The sequence below is a fragment of the Daphnia carinata genome, chromosome 6 (assembly GCF_022539665.2).
Source record: "Daphnia carinata strain CSIRO-1 chromosome 6, CSIRO_AGI_Dcar_HiC_V3, whole genome shotgun sequence".
NCBI lineage: Eukaryota > Metazoa > Arthropoda > Branchiopoda > Diplostraca > Daphniidae > Daphnia > Daphnia carinata.
In genome coordinates, this window is record NC_081336.1 from 3,188,575 (window position 1) to 3,206,691 (window position 18,117).

The 18,117-nt window shown below is 39.0% G+C and overlaps 2 protein-coding genes, 4 long non-coding RNA genes and 1 pseudogene across 10 annotated transcripts; 1 reads left to right on the forward strand and 6 right to left on the reverse strand.

Annotated features, from left to right (window-relative positions):
- Window positions 1–197: 197 nt before the first annotated feature.
- On the reverse strand, window positions 198–2,207 carry LOC132088061 (uncharacterized). Of its 2 annotated transcripts, none has more exons than XR_009421212.1 (5): window positions 1,987–2,207; window positions 1,023–1,921; window positions 855–960; window positions 541–779; window positions 198–465 (listed from the first exon to the last, which is right to left on the reverse strand). It is a non-coding gene; the product is annotated as an uncharacterized LOC132088061 (long non-coding RNA). The 2 variants fall into 2 exon arrangements; XR_009421211.1 differs by having other exon boundaries at window positions 529–779.
- Window positions 2,208–2,222: 15 nt separating this feature from the next.
- LOC130689631 (DNA polymerase delta catalytic subunit-like) lies at window positions 2,223–4,861 on the reverse strand (annotated as a pseudogene).
- A 546-nt stretch (window positions 4,862–5,407) lies between these two features.
- On the reverse strand, window positions 5,408–6,108 carry LOC132088062 (uncharacterized). The gene is made up of 4 exons (XR_009421213.1): window positions 6,024–6,108; window positions 5,897–5,961; window positions 5,646–5,831; window positions 5,408–5,585 (listed from the first exon to the last, which is right to left on the reverse strand). It is a non-coding gene; the product is annotated as an uncharacterized LOC132088062 (long non-coding RNA).
- Window positions 6,109–9,653: 3,545 nt separating this feature from the next.
- On the reverse strand, window positions 9,654–12,198 carry LOC130689572 (uncharacterized). 2 transcript variants are annotated; one of them, XM_059495726.1, is made up of 9 exons: window positions 11,678–12,198; window positions 11,525–11,617; window positions 11,161–11,427; window positions 10,940–11,093; window positions 10,716–10,837; window positions 10,512–10,649; window positions 10,275–10,420; window positions 9,945–10,203; window positions 9,654–9,871 (listed from the first exon to the last, which is right to left on the reverse strand). In XM_059495726.1, the coding sequence occupies exons 1-9, from the start codon at window positions 11,880–11,882 to the stop codon at window positions 9,735–9,737; spliced, it is 1,521 nt and encodes a 506-aa protein (XP_059351709.1). In that variant the 5' UTR covers window positions 11,883–12,198; the 3' UTR covers window positions 9,654–9,734. The 2 variants fall into 2 exon arrangements, with proteins under 2 accessions (XP_059351709.1, XP_057368501.1); XM_057512518.2 differs by having other exon boundaries at window positions 11,690–12,197.
- A 273-nt stretch (window positions 12,199–12,471) lies between these two features.
- Window positions 12,472–13,251, reverse strand: LOC130689634 (uncharacterized). The gene is made up of 3 exons (XR_009421159.1): window positions 12,911–13,251; window positions 12,753–12,835; window positions 12,472–12,698 (listed from the first exon to the last, which is right to left on the reverse strand). It is a non-coding gene; the product is annotated as an uncharacterized LOC130689634 (long non-coding RNA).
- Window positions 13,252–13,767: 516 nt separating this feature from the next.
- On the reverse strand, window positions 13,768–16,450 carry LOC130689633 (uncharacterized). 3 transcript variants are annotated; one of them, XR_009000766.2, is made up of 5 exons: window positions 15,001–16,324; window positions 14,881–14,930; window positions 14,338–14,750; window positions 14,179–14,270; window positions 13,768–13,906 (listed from the first exon to the last, which is right to left on the reverse strand). It is a non-coding gene; the product is annotated as an uncharacterized LOC130689633 (long non-coding RNA). The 3 variants fall into 3 exon arrangements; XR_009000767.1 differs by having other exon boundaries at window positions 14,338–16,253; window positions 16,318–16,450; XR_009421210.1 differs by having other exon boundaries at window positions 14,338–16,324.
- An 11-nt stretch (window positions 16,451–16,461) lies between these two features.
- Window positions 16,462–17,263, forward strand: LOC130689614 (soma ferritin-like). Its single transcript, XM_057512570.2, has 2 exons — window positions 16,462–16,620; window positions 16,693–17,263. Exons 1-2 carry the CDS (start codon window positions 16,519–16,521, stop codon window positions 17,101–17,103), a joined length of 513 nt encoding a protein of 170 aa, XP_057368553.1. The 5' UTR covers window positions 16,462–16,518; the 3' UTR covers window positions 17,104–17,263.
- The last annotated feature ends 854 nt before the right edge of the window (window positions 17,264–18,117 follow it).

An 18,117-nucleotide genomic window follows, 5' to 3' on the forward strand; every position in this document is an offset into this window, starting at 1 on the left:
ACTTTTAGAGCGTGAATCTCCACCCACCTCCATATTGGCTACTACCATTTCAATTTTATTTTAACAAATACAGCGACCAAAACCACGAACGGCATTTTAAAAATATAGCGATTTAACATGTTTTTGAGCCCGATTTTTTTTACTGTCTTTTATTTATTTATCCAAAAACCTAGATATTTCTAGGATAATACATGATTTGGGTTCACAGTTCAACAAGGATGCTGATTGCGCTTCACACACATCTAGAAATTTCGCAAGTTGACGTATCTCTGGATTGTTAGCTAGTCAACACCTGTATGATAATACACTTTTCTTTTTTTGAACAGCTGCAATGGTATTTCGGTTATAAGCTCCACGGCAAAATTTGTCCATTGAGACAAGGACGCCAATTGTGCGTTATCTTGTGTCTATTTTCAATTAAATGAATACGCCGTCACTTTTCTGCTCGGAAGAGCTCACTTTGGCCTGGAATATTGTTTTGAATTGTGTAATTAGTATACATTGCATACATTAGATTGAATCAATTACTTTTTGGCATACGTTCTTTAATTGTGTGAGGCTGCCAAATCGTCGACAGGCGGTATCTAAAGGAGGAAATCAACTAAGAGCTTGCGGACTCCATCAATAAATGCAAAACTATTAAAAAATTATAAAGATAGCCTGAAACCAAATTGTAAAGAAAATTTAATTTTAGTTTCCAGCACTTCAGTACAGGTATCATCGTCAACGTGGGCGCAGGTGATTTTTCCATGTTCATTGTATCAGGTCACCAACTTCTACTAGATGAGTCAAGATGAAATGAGGTTACACGAACAAAAAATTAACCATACAATTCAACTGATAGATAAGAATACCATGATGCGTGGAAGTGAAATACACCCCATCACAACTGTTAAAACTGTCAGAACATTCACCACCCATGCAAAACATTTTCTGATTCATTGATGTTCATCACCTAGCCTATACCAAGAAAACCAAACACAATTAGTGCGGAACATTTTGCTGATGAAAGTTAACATTACCTGACAAATTTACTGCAGACTAGCAATTCCTGATGGATTCCCACACAACATTCCAGATAAACAAAACAGTAGTAATTCCTAAACAAACATCTTGCAATAGTGGTAAATATAATGCAGTAACTGGTAAATATAACATCTCACATGAACAACAACTGTGAACGGAACCATTCGAAAATGAAGTAAACAATTTCAAAAAATGAATTTGCACAAAAAGGATTTTAACTAAAAAAACTACTAGAGAACCAAGTTTTTCCTTCCACCTTTTCCTAATTTTAAAATCAATTAAAGAAACATAATTGTTAAGCAAATCTCACTGTGTACCTTTTTGTTGGTTCAATTTGGAAATGGCTTACTAGTTGGAATAACTTTTTTTTCTTTTACCCCAAATTTGCTTTCCGGGCAGCGCACTTTTAACTTTCTCTGCTGATCACAGTATCTGCATGACCCGCTGCAGAATTATCACAAGTGAAGAGGAAATCGGGTAGGAGGAAATAATTGTTTTGGTACTGAGCCTCCGTCAACTTTCTTTCCCAATTCTTATAATTACGAATCTGCCTTTAGAAACATAAAACAAGAATCAGTATAAATTTCTTGTCAATCGAATTACGTAAAACTGTGGAATCCTAGACATAATATTTTGCAAACTCTTCAAATCCCTTGAAAGCAGAAAACTTTCTGCTAAAAGATCCATGTAAGCCACATACAGGTCAACTGGTACTTCCTTTTCGACTGGCATTGGCAGTGATAAATAACAAGTAGGATCAAATGCAACTGGGACCCCATCGGACCCCAGACACACCAAAGCCAATTTCAATACCCAACTAAAGAGATCTACTACTACAGAATCTTTCTGTATTATTCTACTTATGATAAAATACCCAACATTCATGTGCAGCTTCCTGAAAAATAAAATGAGTTGGAACACAAATGAACCTTGCTAATAAAAAAAAATTAGCTATTTCACCTATATTTTGTCAGTGTCCATCGATGCAAGACTTCTTCAAAATCGGATTCAGATGTTCGTCTAAGCCCCCCAGAACAACGTAGAGTAGTTCTCGCGAAGCAGGATGCTGGTATCCGGGAAACTGCGGAACAAATCTACCGACTTGCAACATACCCAATTCAAAATCGTTATGATGCACAAGTTAAAAACCTAGCTTTTACAAAGCAAGTAAATGGTATACCTTAAATACACTCGAAGGTAATGCATGGTCACCTTGGCAAGGTGTTCGCCAGATCACATCGTTCGTACAACATGGCGGCGAGCATTTGCAGTTCCTCCCTTGAATTTCACCTACAAAAAGGAAGGTCTGCCACGTTCGGCTGCCGTGATATAACCAGCCGCTACGACGCCATGTTAAATGTTGCCATCAGCAGCTCAGCTCAGCACAGCACCTGGGCCACCTACCGACTATCCCCCTACGATACTAAAGCAAATGTTTTGTTTGACAAATACGACTTTAATTGGGCGTTAAGAATAATGAGTTTGTATAAATGAGCACTTCCTAAAAAGTTAAATTAAATTATAAATGAATTAATAACTGAATTAAAAAAAGAAATTAATGAATTTAGTCTATTGCAAATTTGCTACATCTTTTGCGGGTGACAGTAATAAAAAGAAAAAAAGGAAAGAAAAAATAAAATAAAACAAATGCAAGGAAAATTTGTTGCCAATGAAAAAAGAAGTTAAAATGGGATGGGAAGAAAAAAAAATCTAGAAATAAACCACAAAAAAAACCAAAACAGAAAGACTAAGAACTTAATCTATTTAACTATATGTGCGTTAGTTCGTACGATGTTTCGCCGACTGGATCATTCGCAACGTGACGTTTCTAATAATAATTATACATCTACTTACTAATGCCATCAACATTCGTTTTTCAAAATACGGAATTACATGACATCACGCATTTTACCGCCTACTCCCTCCGAGACTCTTACGACGCTATACACAATTTTTATCAAAATCTTTTGGTTATGGGGAACTTACTGAACAATGAGTCGTGTAATTTTTTTGTTTTCAATCTATTTTACAGAAGCCAAACCATTACCTGTATGCACCATCATTGGCGAGAGCGGTAGGTTGTCAGGGTAGGCCGAATCTTTTCATAAGTTTATCCTGTTCCGTGAGATCTTTTCTAACTTTTGTCCTCATGTAAAAGATGGGGCAATCTCGGCTAAATGTGACAAATGATTAGTATTAAGTATGTAACATGATTATGACATCACTCAAACTGTTTACTTGGAACAAAGAATCTCTTCGTTGAGATTTCCCTGGCACCGTTGACATTCTGTCCATAAACGATTAAACTTCTCTTCGAGAGCATAAAGTTGGCCAATTTCCCTCTGGTAGAACTCCGATTCTTTCGGCTTGCAAAATCTGTTTAATTGGAACAGTAATTTTAACAAACATCGCCGAGTTAGGCAGAAATTAGACTTACTTGCATACAGCACTATCGTCTGGAAGGACGGTTTTGCATCCAACACAGGTGGATTTGCATGTGGTAAAGCTAGCCAATCCACCAATTTTTGAAGTAACAACTGAAGGCGTCCGGGTATGGTAACCATCTACGGACGCCATCTACGATCGGAATACAAACGGTTCAATTATGTCAAGCAAATAAATGCGATGAGTCCGTGTTTACGTAGCAACAATGATTCCGCTTTAGATCCAAGTATGGGTTCAAAAATCCAAACAAAGGGTTTTGAAAGCTGATTTTCCAAATAGTATTGGGCATCAATAGGTACGCTGTGTTCCAGGACAAAAATCGGGTCTTCCGCCTAAAGAAGACGTATGAAAACTTAATAGTTCATGAGAAATTTGAAATCCAAAGACAAACCTTGAGGTTCGTTTTTAGCAGCTGCGATAATGATATACGGAACTCGATCCCCTAATTTTGGGGTTGTACCAGCATCTCGCTTACGCATCTTGTGAGCTAGTTCCACATGTGCTTGTTTGCTGGCGTGGTCTTTATCTGTTTTAGTCAGCTCCTTTTTTATAAAAGAAGGCAAACGGATAAAATCACAGTATTCCAAAACATAGTTACGCTCTACCTTGGTGATCACCAGAAGTGAGATATCGACTTTGTTGCACAGCAAGTCGGGAAATTGTTTGTTTGGCGTATTCTAAGGCTCCATCTAGGTCTCTAAGAGAAAATATCAAACCCTCAAACTTCGAATACTAAAATCGATGACTTTTTGTTTACCGCTCCATCAAAATTTTCTGCAGACAGCTATTGATAAGATTGGCAACGAGTTGGCAATTATCACGACGAACGGTTTCTATATCTTTACAATCCATTTTATCAAGCTCTTCAGGTTTGGTCCAATACAATCCTGCATACCTGTGAAGACAGAAACAGTCAGTACAACTGGTATCTCACCTAACAAGTCTTTATAAATCAGAACCGTAATTACCTCTTTTTGTTGATCAATAAATAGGGGTAATAGACTTTTCCCAGTTCCAAATCAATGGGTTTGACAAATTTTGCCGACACAAATGCGACAGCTTCTCGGCCTAATTCCATGGCTTCGGCCACCGTGGGTACACCGAATTTCACCATTACGGAATCTGTGTTACCATAGGTTACCTGACGTGATATTAAATTAAAAGAAAATCCATTAGTCAGTACTTCTGCAAATAATTATTCATAATCCAGGGATATTACTTTGGCGTCATGGGCATAGCCATTCTCGACGCAAAATTTAGACTCCACATCCTCTCTTGTTTTCTCAATCATAGTTCTGCCAAAAGCCGTCACACTTTGCCAAATTTCCAGACAAGGCAATTTTCCGACTTGGGCGCCAGTGAAACCGTAAACATACAAACACGACGGATTCCCTACAGAGAAACAAATAGCATTACATCAGTCAAATCTCATATTCAAAAGCCATCGAGAACATACTTTCGGAGGCATCGTTGGATGGTTGACAATTTTTTCAATATCGGGACCGAAACCCATAAAGCATTCGATCAGCTTCGTCCAAAATTAAAAACCTGGCCGTCGAGAAGTAAAATACTACAAGGTCGAGAAAATCCTCGAGTCGCCCCGCAGTCGCGACAAGAGTATTGCACCCAGCTTGAAGATTTGACCGCTGATGGCTCGTGACAGTTCCTTCATATATAATGACAGATTTTAAAACCGCCGCCTATATGAAGAAATGTGAAATTTTAGATGACTTAATCAACGAATGTCACGAAGGGTTTGTTGAGTATCTTAGATGCAATTGAACCTTTTAGCAGTCGCAATCACCGACGTGCCTACTCAAAATTAATTTTTTCCTCAACTTACCCAGTTCATACCGACCCATTCGAATCAAGTTAGTGTTAGCGAGGGCATCAAGGTTTCAAAATTACACAGCGTTAATTAATTGGATTACCGTTTTGCCGGAGCCCCTGACAGCAAAAGCAATCAAATCTCTTTTGGAAAGAGTAACTGCAACTGAAGCTTTCTGTACAGGTGTTGGTTCTATGCAGCCAGAATTCTTAATGTTTTGAAGTAATGGGCGCAGGCCGGCTTCTTCGAGTGATGTTATGTATTGAGGTACATCTTTTCCTGTAACCTAAAGCAAACCCAATAGATATTTTCAACTCATAAATTACTGTTTCGAAAAATGCCTTACCTGGATTCGATGGAGAACGACTTTATCAAAATTGTTAAAGCGTTCCCCACAGACGATCCCACTTAAACAGTTCCTTTACATCGCATGTCACAGCTTCCGGAATATATTGTTCACGCGGCTTTCCGTTTTTCGTCAATTCACGAATAGATTCGTGCAGCCTTTCGAGGTGTGGCCAACTTTATGACACTAGGGGTAAGACAATGAACACTGGAACATAAAATATTTTTTGTGAAGATACAATTGATGTTTACCTTGGAACACTTGCCATCACCAATGAACCCTCCTTGTGGAAAATGCCTTGCTACATGGCCCACTTCTTGGTTGGAAATGAACACTAAACTTTAGTAAAAGAAAACTAGATATGAGTCTCATATTCACCTTATGACACCTACATGCTCGACTCCCACCTCCTCCTTGTGGGCACCACATGGAAAAATGTCCTTTTCCAAACTGCTTAATAACTATGGATTAGCCAGACTAGAATGTACTAACCCGAATAGTATTTTTATTTATCTTACCTCATGGCAAGTACGACTTCCACCAACTAATCTTTCGAAGACAACAAAATTTGTCCAACTCAAAATTATTCAAACATTAGTATGAGCTATTAATTATTATCTATTAGCGTACCTTGATAAGCGTTGAAAAGTGAGTAAATTAAACGCCAAAAATCGCCAAAGCCACGAAGTCAAGAAGCAAAATCAAGCGAGGAAGGCAGACTGCACGCGCTAAGCCAATCTAGAAAAATGCCTGAAAAACAACTGCCCGATGAGCCACGGTTTAAGGCGCCTCTTGTGGACGCAAAGGTAATTACGAGAAACTTTATCCGTCACAAATTAAATGTTTTTAAACAAATTTAAAGTAATCATCCAAATCAAGAAACAATGCTTACCATCAAAGGTGGTATAAACAATAAAGGTAAATAAATAGATATGCAAGCTAAATAAAAAAAAAGTTGGTAAACGTAATGTGTCAACACAGCGAAAACAAACAATGAAAGAAACAATTTTTGGAAAAAAAATTTTATAAAAAAAATTTTATTGACAATTCTCTGCACATTAGAATTATTTTTGCAACTTTAAAAAGGCACAATAGCCCTTTCAAAAGTTGCCGTCAACCCAGGCAGGGGGAGACACTGCCTTGTTGACCCACCGGGGAGATTACCCGGTGATTGGCTAAGAGAAGCCGGAAGAAGAGCCGAAGATTTGGAACATTTTTACTGGAGCGATTAACCTTTAGTTCGGATTTGTGGGTAGCCACGTCGCCCTCCGTGAACACATCATCGGACTAAGCGGACCCCCACGTCCCCTTTCCGGCCAGAGCCCTCCAAACCTCGGTATATGTTATTTTTATATATACCGTACAGTAGGGGCATGACCCCCTACGGGCTTATTACGAGTCAAGGGGAAACGGGGCTACGGAAAGGAAGGGAGCCCAGATATGCACTTCAATTTTTTAAATATAAAATACCGTCTCGGGAATCCGAATGAAGTACAGAAATGTCATGTCATCCATCCAATCATTACAATTTATTCAGTGTCTTGCCCCAACCAAGAATCTTTTCAGATCCAATGTTATTATTTACCTATACTGAGAAAAGAAAAACAACACCATTAAGCATCTCAATTGTTGCTCATGTGACTTACATGACTCATAGATTCAACTTCTGGCAGAAGCTTGGGAAAGGCCATACAAATTGCAGATGAAAATCATTGTATAAGGCTCTTGAATGATAAAATAGCACCCGTAGAATGTTGCATTGTTGATAGTTGTGTTCCCAGTATGCTGAAAATCCTTTCCTATTGGATATATTTTTTTTTGTAGATTAGACATGGTTGGCAAAAAGGAGGAGAAATGCTTCGTCATAAATTCAAAAAATTTTCAAGAAAATTCTGTTCATACCTAAAGAGTCCATGTATGATGTTCATCGCTGCAATGCCAGCAAAGTGAAACATCTTTAGGGCCATTTAAGTACCCAGCTTCACCAACACTCTGAATGTAAAGGACAAGTTGTTGTTTAGCAAGAGAAGCAGAATTATTTGAGGCTTCTAGCTGTGACAGAACTATAAGGGATTGCTGTTATACAAGATTCATTTACACAAGATGGTACTTCTCATTAGACAATGTGCATACTCTATTACTTTACCTCATACCTTAATGGTAATGCACTCTGTGTTTTTTCAACTGTAGGCTCACTCTTCCATCCTGTAACACTTCCAGACTTGACTTGATCCCCCGCTAAAATTCTGTGAATGCAAAATAATAGCATTAAAAATACTTTTACGATAGACAAAAAACCGAAAAGTACCTAATCCATGTTTAATGTTGAACCTATGCCATTTCTGGGTTTCCGTAACACACCCATTTTCGGCAGTCTTTATAGTAATATTAATCAAAGCCACATGTACCACTATGAAATGGATGTTGAAAAGCAAATAAAAACCTGTTGAGATGGATATCAGGAGAATCAGAATAGACCTCAATCAACTTCAATTATTCCCTTCCCTATAGTACTTAGTGACATAGCATAATAGATATACTTGCCTCAATTCAGAACCATAGACCAACAGAAAAGAACACAGAAATGTAGCTGTGAAAGCAGATCACTTTAAAACACAGGATCAGGTATAGATCACCTAAGAGGAGACCTAAAATGCAAAGGCAAAAATATTGGGCAGGATTGCAGTTTACCAAGCATAGTAGCAAAATAAAATAATTATCAAAGAAAAACATATGCACACTTGACTTGCCGAATGGGTGAAGTTTGATGCAATCTATGGCAATCCGTTTTAACCCCCCCCCCCCCCAAAAAAAAAAAAAAAATATCGGCCTTTCTTTCTGTTTTACTGCTATCGACCGGTAGATGGCGATTGCCATAATACCATTCAGACGAGGGAAACTCAAATACACGTTGTCAACGTAAAAACAAAGTAAACAATGAGAATCACATGACAACAAAAAATAACAATAGTTCCATTTCGGAGGCTGATGAATCTGCACGCCATCTAGTGGAAATACCGTTTGGAAAGGTTTTAAAATAAGCCCGACAAGATAAGCATCGCAGTAGCGCTGTAGCGTAATGGTGCGCTAGCATTGCGTCAAATACTCGGTGTATTTCAAAAATAATTAACTTCGTAAAAAAAAGTAGCAATTTATTCGGATCAGCATTCAATTTTGAGTATACCCTGCGAAATTCAACCAATTCCGATGAGTGTCAGTTTTTTCAGAAAAAAAATTTAAGCCCGACCGAGAAAAGTCGGGCTTATTTAGTCGGACTTATTTAGTCGGGCTTAAAAATTTTTTTCGATCAGTGTAGTAGAGAATAAACTAGTAACGTGACCGATAGAAGGCGATAGCAGTAAAACAGAAAAATGATGCTCAACCGTTGAACCATGAATCACATTTTTTACATTAAACGTTTGCCAGTAAATTCAAGATAACTTGTTTACACTTGCAATATAATTACCATTATTATAGCTCAATCGTTGAGCAGCGGTAATACACGCCGAAGGTTCAGGGATCGATGCCGCAATGAAATTCAACTATAAATCAAAACAACAACAACAATGACGTGTGTAAAAGTTTTCGCAAGCAACCGAGCAATTTATTAATGCAGTCTCGACATTTATCGAGAAGACAGGCTACTTGTTTACACGGCTTCCGTTTTTGATACTGCTGTTGCCTGTGCGAGTAGTGTGATGGAAGATAAATGGCGACATTTTTAAGGGATTTTTTGTATTGTTAAATGAACAAATTTTATAAAAAATACATGCTACTCTTTTTTTTTTTTGCAGTAATACCTATTACCGGTAACGCATCAATTACTTGTCAGTACGATACAAGTAATAATGATCTTGAGTAGACTATTTTTCAAACATATGCAAAAATCAACTTTTCGTCGCACATTTGCTTTTGCCTCTGAATTTGGTTTTGAGCAAGTTTTGATTATTAAGGAATGCGAATGCTTTGTAAGGGGGAACATGTTGAAGTAGGGCAGCATCTGTCAGAAAAAGTAGTTAACCTCAGGAAGCGTACGCAGTCGACTAACAAGTGATTTGGTGTATAGCAACTGTAAATGTAAGCTTACGTTTAATTTGCTCTTTCTTGGTAGTCAATGCAAAATCCCACATTGTTAGTGTCGGCTGGAGTCGCTACTAATGCCGGTGCACCAACTGCCGCTTCGGTACCATCAGTTACGTAAATAACCTTAAAGGGTTTAATCGGGGCTGTAAGAATAATAGTACGATTACGGCAGTCCGTTAGTTTAAACACCATGCTGAGAATACGTGTCCAACTCACTGCATAATTGGATGCTGGTGCTTGCACCAAGAGGCGCTCGTGCTGTGTTAAGATGTTCTCCACAAAAACGATCTCCTGCAAGACCGGTTATGGAATCGGTTGCAGAACGGATGCCAAGAAAGTCGTAGGTGCAATAGCCTTGAACATTATTTCCGAGTCCTAAAAGGGAATTACCAGCAAGGGCGGCGTTAGTGGTAACAGAAAAGCCGGCGCCAGCGTTTGTTGTCGCGCAAACTGAAAAGCAGATTTCCGTAGCTTTCTATATCGTAATTAAAATAATGTGTGTTAATCGATCAAGGAGTGGTAATTCCCTATAAATACAATGATAACCTTTCGGTCAATCAGTTCAGTTCTAAAACAGGCGTTATAATTTTGATTGTTTAACTGGCGGACAGCAGTGACGGGAACATCTTTCCAATTAAATGAGCTAACTCTTCCTGATGGTGATGTAAAATATTGAAGACAGTCAACAGGAGCTGTATAAATAAAGGATAAATGAACGATATATCTCCAACTTCTCTTCATTGGCGTGGGAAGGATAAATCAAACTAGGCAACTGTTTCTTACCGAGATACGGAGCACCGCATGGAAGCAGTGCGATTTTGATGTTCCATAGGCGCGAACTCGCAGTTCCTGTCCGTGCGAAATTGAATGTGAGCTGAATATCAGAGGAAGTAAGGTCCGTTGATGGAACATCAAGGTACACTGAAATATGTTTCAAGTCAGTAAACTATCAAATTCAACCTCAACGTAAGAAACATAATTGCTTACTGTGTTGCCCGCTATTGTCACCGCAAATGATGGGTGGAGCGGTAGAAGTCCCACCAACTTGAAAAGTGTCTGTGCATGTTCCGGCAATCGGTTGTGCGATGGTGAATGAAACGAAATCCAATCTAAAAGAAGAAAACAAAAGAAAATATTCAATTTAAATGTATTTTCGCTGCTTCTTTTTTGGTGCGAGACAAATGAAAATGCACCCCAAATAGTAAACTTACCGGATTTGGCAAATCGGCTTAGCTATTTGTTCTAGGAATTTGCTGTCTAATTTGATGTTCAATGCGCAGATTGTAGAGCCAAGTATTTCAGTGGGCGGCGATTGCCAGTATGTATTGTTGAGTGTAATAGTTCCGCCACAGCTGTTAATCTCGTCTATTAGACGTAGAATGGGAAGTCCAAACTTTTTACATAGGTTACTAATGCTAAAAATGTATCTTACTTATGCAGCAAACTTTTCCCAAGATGCAGGAGCCGCTAGGCCGTCCACCAAACATTGCGCATACCGAACCCGATGTGCATACGCCGGCATCACCATTCGGCGTTATGCAAGATTCCAGCAAAGATGGGCGAATAGACGTACGACTCAACGATGGCCTGAACGCGTTTACTGGGCGGAACCGGTTGTTAAAGAGGGCTGCGTTCAGCAAACTGCCGAGAATAAAACGACTCTCTGCTTGGCTTTTTCGTTGATCACTATTGGCGATTTCTAGGTAAACAATTTTTCAGGTTAATGTCAATCGACTCATAAGTTAGCCAGTCAAATTACACTGATTTGTTGTAAATGATAGCTTTAAAATACTCACTTCTGATGAAGTATTTTTCAAATGGGTTGACGGTGGTTTGGTGCTTGTTGGGACGATTTCGTCCCTCTAACTGGCGGTAGGAATTGTCATATACTAAAGAGACAGAGACACAAAAACATTAGTGAAAGCATTGAAACCTTGCATTTAGAATACTTAAAAAAATACCTGGAACGTTCTGGTAGTAAAGGCGTTCACTGTAGGGCAACGTGTCAGGAACCAATTCACGAACATAGTTAAGGTAGTAATCAGGCTCGTGTTCGCTCACTTGTAATTGCTCTTCAGGATGGCTGTCACAAGCATAGTAGCCTTGAAACACAAGGGCGACGACTATGAGAACTAGACCATGTTGTTTCGACATTGTTGTTTTGGATTCTTCGTTTAAAAATTAAAAAGTTTTCGATGATGAGGGTTGACGAGGACGCAAAAGATCTGAAAAGATCTCCGGAATTACTCCGTCTGGGGTAGGCTTTATACACCGTCAGTGGGGTTGGACTTCGACCTTTATAGGAGGAGTTTTCTGAAACCCATCAGCAAATTATTGTGGGGTGTTGTTGCCTCCTTGGATTATTACCAGTGCTGCTGCTATTGTCTTTCGCTAACACCTTGTTCTCCTTATGTCTTCACGGCGGATTCAAGCACCGACCATCTGACCCTACGTTTTCAAAGATAACACGGCGCTTTTAGCGGAATGCCGAAAGCGAGGGAGTCTACTCCATGAGCTTTCTATGGACATTCGATGGAATTCCTAACCCACCGAATTGTTAATGTTACAGAGTTTTACGGCGTTTCTTCGCGTGATTTACCTCCACAACATTCGTGCAATACCTTCTATAACAGGGCTAATATAATGGTACTCCCTAAAATTATTTTTTTTTAATTCAATTACCGACAACATTGGGACGTCAAATGCAGGGCTCTAGTACAGCAACATAAAATTGATAACCCACATGGGTTTTTCTCCAATAATATTTTTTTCCAATCTGAAATGAAACCGGCAAACATACTTTGCAACGATTGACGTACAATTTTATGTTTAATTTTCATACATACTTTTTGTAAAATTCCCCAGAAACTGCGTAAGTCCCGTTATCACTGGAGCTGCAAAGCTTCGTTTAGTTATCTGAATAGTTAAACGCATTCGCGAAGCAATCGTTTTACATCTGTTGCCTGCAGACTGCAGAAGCTTTTAATACAAAGCAAAGGCCTTGATCAATGTAAATTTTGTTACTTAATATTCCTAGCTGATGCGCATTCCACTTAACACATTTTGTTGGTATTGGAAAGAAACCAAAACGGTTAACGACGAATGGTCTACGTGACACAACGTAAATGCAAAACCTGTGAAATACATTTTAAGGTGAGCAAGAAAATTCCGTCTAGACATACCTCACCTCCTGCAATTTGCTACCATAAAAAGACAAATGTCCATCGGGTCACCGGCGATTGCTATCTATATAAACTGTGCTCTACTGCTATGGCAATGCGGCGTGAAATGTGATGACAATTTAACCTTATAACGTAAACCTGTCTTGAACAGCTGTGCAGCGATGTGTTTATCCAAATGGAAAATATACCGTACCATTTGCTACATGATATGACATTCTGAAAGATCCGGTAGCGTAGCGGTTAATGCAATTGAAAATACAATATGCAATAATTCGTGGCGCCAAAACGGCCACGCAATCTGTTGTTCCGGATCGTTTGATTTCAACAGTTTGTGCTTTGCCTGTTGGTAGCTTCCAAAAGTTTAGTTGACTATGGCATTGCGATAGTTTACGCATTTGACAATGGAAATTAGAATAGGAACTGCAGTAAGGTAGACATCTTGTCTTACCTGGGAGGAATTGTACGACAGTTCAATGGTCTCTCTCCAGCAGTGGCACTCGAATGTTAACAGGTCATTGTCCCTCTGGGACCTCGACTAGCAGTTAAGGAATAGGACACCCATGAAAATTATAATCTGAAGTCTTAATCCAGACATCTGCTTTTACGACACTGGACTCAACGAACCAGCTTCAGGGACAGCGCAACTAAGCACGATGGATGTTGGCAACGAATGCAAAACATGTCGTCTGCTGCGCAGTAATAAAACGCTTTGTAAAGTGAGCCTACGCCCCATATTGTTAATCAATAAAACCATAACCAATAAAATCAATGAAACAATTGAAACAAACCAGTTTTCATCAATCCCCTTTAAGAAAATATCCTTAAGCATTTATTTGCCTCTATGAGGGCTTGGAAAAAATATATTGTTCCTTTTGTTCATTATCATACAAAAAAGATAAACAGGCTAAACAGAATATGTACTGAAACTTCCATCATACGTTCGCAGTCTCGTCACAACCATCTCAGTGAACCAAACGAAGCAAGGGTTCAGTAACTCTGTAAAAAAATATAAGGAAATAAGATCTGCTCAAAAATGCACCTCAAGCAGTAATCGCTAAGAGTAAATGTAGTGGATGCAGGAAATGCTAGGATCATCCATTCTTACTAGAACCTATTGAATCCTATTTTCCAGACACAAGACATATTCCTCAATTTTTGGGGGGGATTAACATAATAATAAACAGGAAGAGTGAGCCTTTCGACTATGTTGACCTACGTAATCGCATATTATCATAACAGACACAATACATACAATTCAATTAACTTACTGAAAACGTGCTTTTGCGATATTCAATCGTCGTAGATACCAACCGGATAAAATTTTCTGGCGAAGCGAATCACCAAAATCTCGCAGCATCGTCTGCCGTAGTAATTAAATTGCACATTTGTAGTTAGTCACAGTTAGGCAAACGGTAGTAGAACATTACCCTCGGTGTAGTTGAGACCTCGGGTTCGTAAGCTTCTTGCACACAGAAAAGGTCAGAGGCATGGACACCACAGTAGCAGTGGATGCCAATGATACGTCAGGCTTTAATTATTCATGATGTCCATTGACAAGAGCAAGGATAAGGTTGTGAACAAGTTGCAGATTACCAAACACGATACAACTACAATTAGCGACATGACATTCCACGTATGGCTGCACCTATCCGCGAACTGGCATTCGTAATTCAGAAGTACGCAATCCTTGTGTTTTTTAAGGGTGCCAGGCAAGCTTTCGGCAAACTAGTTTTTGTTTCTGCAAGGCTTCCATACTGACGATATTTGTAGCCACATCTGTCCAGTATTGTGACCGAGTGTTTTCTCAACGTGGAATCCATGGCGACGACATTTGGAGCATCTAAATAAATGAAAATTTGCGTTTCTATGAAGCCGATCTGTTAACAATCGTCAGTGAGTGAATAAACAAGTAATGCTAACACAAACTTACTTATTATCCAGTACAATAAATGTGAATTAAAATTACTAACCACCGCCGCCAAAATTTCTATGAAGAGCCCGGAGTCGAGACTTGTTGCACCTGTATAAAAAGGAACCTCTCTTCTTTAACCGAGATCAACTTGGGCACCAATGTCAACATATATGATTACCAGGAACTGCACAATAGCAATAATAGTAGTTACGGCAAAAATTTCTAAATATTATTGGTGTGTTCGCATAACATCGACATGGGAACATGCACCTTCGCAATGAATCCATGATCTTCGAGTGCAACAATAGTTTGTTTCGCAACCATCCGTTGTCAGCTAACAGTTGGTTTTCTAGCAAAAAAAAAAAGCACGCAATTTTAGCAGTTTGATTTTCTATACATAAGTTGTGTGTTAGAACTTTTATCAGGCTTATTGTCTTTATCACAATGAAAAAATTAACAATGAGCTATGTTTTGTAGCAAGTCATCTCTTATCTCATTAATAAAACTTTGGTTAACAAACGACGAGCAGATCTGTTCGTTCTTATAGGACGGATGTTTCCCTTTGCGCACAGGAGGAAAAACGTAAAATAGAATCATATTGACCAGTAGTCACGATTGCTATAATTTAAAGAACGTGCATTGTTCGCCATGATTTGCAAAACTCGAATCCGTGCGAAATCTCAGTTTCGCAACTGGCTAACACATCGAAAACGCAAAGGCACGAATAGAAATCAGGAAAACCCCAAATTCGTACTGAAGGTCATGGAAATGGCAAGCAGTATACGCGTGAGTGTGGCGGAGATAACTTTATATTCTGTCAACAACAAATCTGACTAGAGCAGCGTCTAATATGTCGCGATTATTGCACCACCCCATCGTTTTTCTAGATATGTAAGCAATGAGATATGAATTTTAAGCCCTTGCAATGCATTGAGAGAGGCTGTACTTAGGCAAATAGCGTGACGAATGACGTCCTAGCCTTTAGCATCAAATAAGCGAATCCTCTGTGACGTTTATCTGTTGCATTCCTACAGCCAAGTGCGACGTGCTGTCGCACGCAATTGTTTTCAGGGTTACTGAGCGTGGCGCCTGTTGTTGGGAGCAATAATCAAAGGTAGGTCACCAGTTACTGAGACGAGTGCAAAAATAATAGAAAAAGCAAATGCGTTTGGTGAAGAATATAAATGAATTCCTCGGAAAGGCTACCGGGCCACATTAAAATTAAATGGATTAAGTTCTATGTTAGTTAAAGTTGAACAATATTTGTTCCTTGTTTTAAAATGACCGAGTTGCCTACATGTAACTTTAAATTGAATTCGAAAGGCTGATGGATCACACCAATATCCTTATTTCGCAAATAACTGGAATATCTTTCACGCATAAATCACGCTTTGTTTTCTCCGTTGCTTAGGAAGCGGTGACGATCACCAACTGCGTCATAAAACAAAATAGTGTGAGGCGTGAGTAAGCGTGAGTCGGCGTTTTCAAAGTTTACCCGATGGTTGCTATGGCGACCCAGTTAGTATATAAGATCAGCTCCACTTCCAAAAATCATTCGTCTTTCCTGTTCAGCTTCGTCAGTGTACGAACAAGCAGGTTCCTTCGAGCTTTCTACTTGTTAATCTCATTCTATGCAAGGTTGAGTATTTCTGTATTTTTACTTAAGCCCAAGTAAAAAAAGATAACCTAAAGAAAAATGGTGAGTAAATGCCGTCAAAACTATCACGAGGAGTCTGAAGCCTCCATCAACAAGCAGATCAATCTCGAGCTGACCGCTCATTATCAGTACTTGGCTTTGGTAAATATCAAAAGATATTTTGAAATTTTATTGCAGATTTTAAAAACAATCTTCTGTAACTTTTTTCTTTAGGCTGCCTACTATGATCAAGATGATGTGGCTCTGAAAGGCTTTGCCAAGTTTTTCAAAGAATTTGCTGAAGAGGAACATGAGCATGCTCAGAAGCTCATTAAATACCAGAATCTTCGTGGAGGCAGAGTAGTCTTCTCAGCCATCAACCGTCCTGCTCAACAAGAATGGGCAACTCCTCTGGCTGCCATAGAATTTGTTCTTGATCTGGAAATGCAAGTCAATCAATCCCTGATGGATTTGCACAAGGTGGCTAGTGATCATAACGATCCCCATCTTACCAACTATTTGGAGGAAGAATTCTTGAAAGAGCAAGTAGAATCGATCAACAAGTTGGCTAAACACCACACAAACTTGCAGTGTGTTGGAGATGGTCTAGGTGTCTTTGTGTTTGACAAGGAATTGCAATCTTAATTGTCCAGTTAAGATGCATACTGGAATCAAGCTAGAAAGCCCTAGTTATCAACAGTTCCCCCACTTGTATACGGAATTAGCAGACAACTGTTGATTTTGTAGTTCTCAGATTCAGACTTCTATATTGGGCATATGAATAAAACATAAACTTACCACCATTTTTTCACTTGTTATAATTGTGCACTTATCGACATCCACGCACCTTAGGCTGACACACTAAGACTACATTGTAATAATGGTGTCCTTTGAGCTCGGAATATGAAGGAGAAGTGGTAACAGAGTACACACCATGCAAGCTTAATGAAAAGGACAAATGTCAATCCCATTGGATGAAACATACCCTGTTGCCATTTTTAAAATTGGAAATCAGTGGTAGTTGCACAGGTTAGTTAGGATAAAGTTCCAATAAAACCTGTTCAAAGTCAGCTTTAGAAAAATATTGCATCACGTGGCTAAAGTGGAGGAATAAGATAATCGGACACATTATTGTCCTGATAGAAAAACATGACGTAAAAAATAATAACCTCTACCATGACCTAACACTTTGCTGTCGGCGCGAGGCGCATATTCAAGGGCGTACGGAGAAACTGCAAGCGTTCACTATGCGAACACAGAAGCAACTGATTAAGAAAATAAAACAAGGTCCAAAGAAAACGCATTTGAAAAAATCAAAGGTGAATACTAAGAGAAGAAAGCACGTTTCGTCCGCACCGGCCGTCTTGGACGATCTCCGAGTATCGGCCAAGGACAAGCATCTGTTATTGCCATCAAAAATGGTTCGGTTAAGAAATAGGTAACATCTTTATTCTTGAGTAGCTGTTGCGAATACTTAAAACAGGATATAGTTTGGATATTCTGAGAAGAAGCATCAACAAGCTTGTCAAATTAAAGTTAAGAAAATGGGCAAATCGATTACAGGGAAATCCTCAAAAGGGAAAACACTTTCCGTAAGGATATTGGAGAAAACACTGCTTTCACTTTAACAAATCACTGTAATTCATTTAGGGAATAATG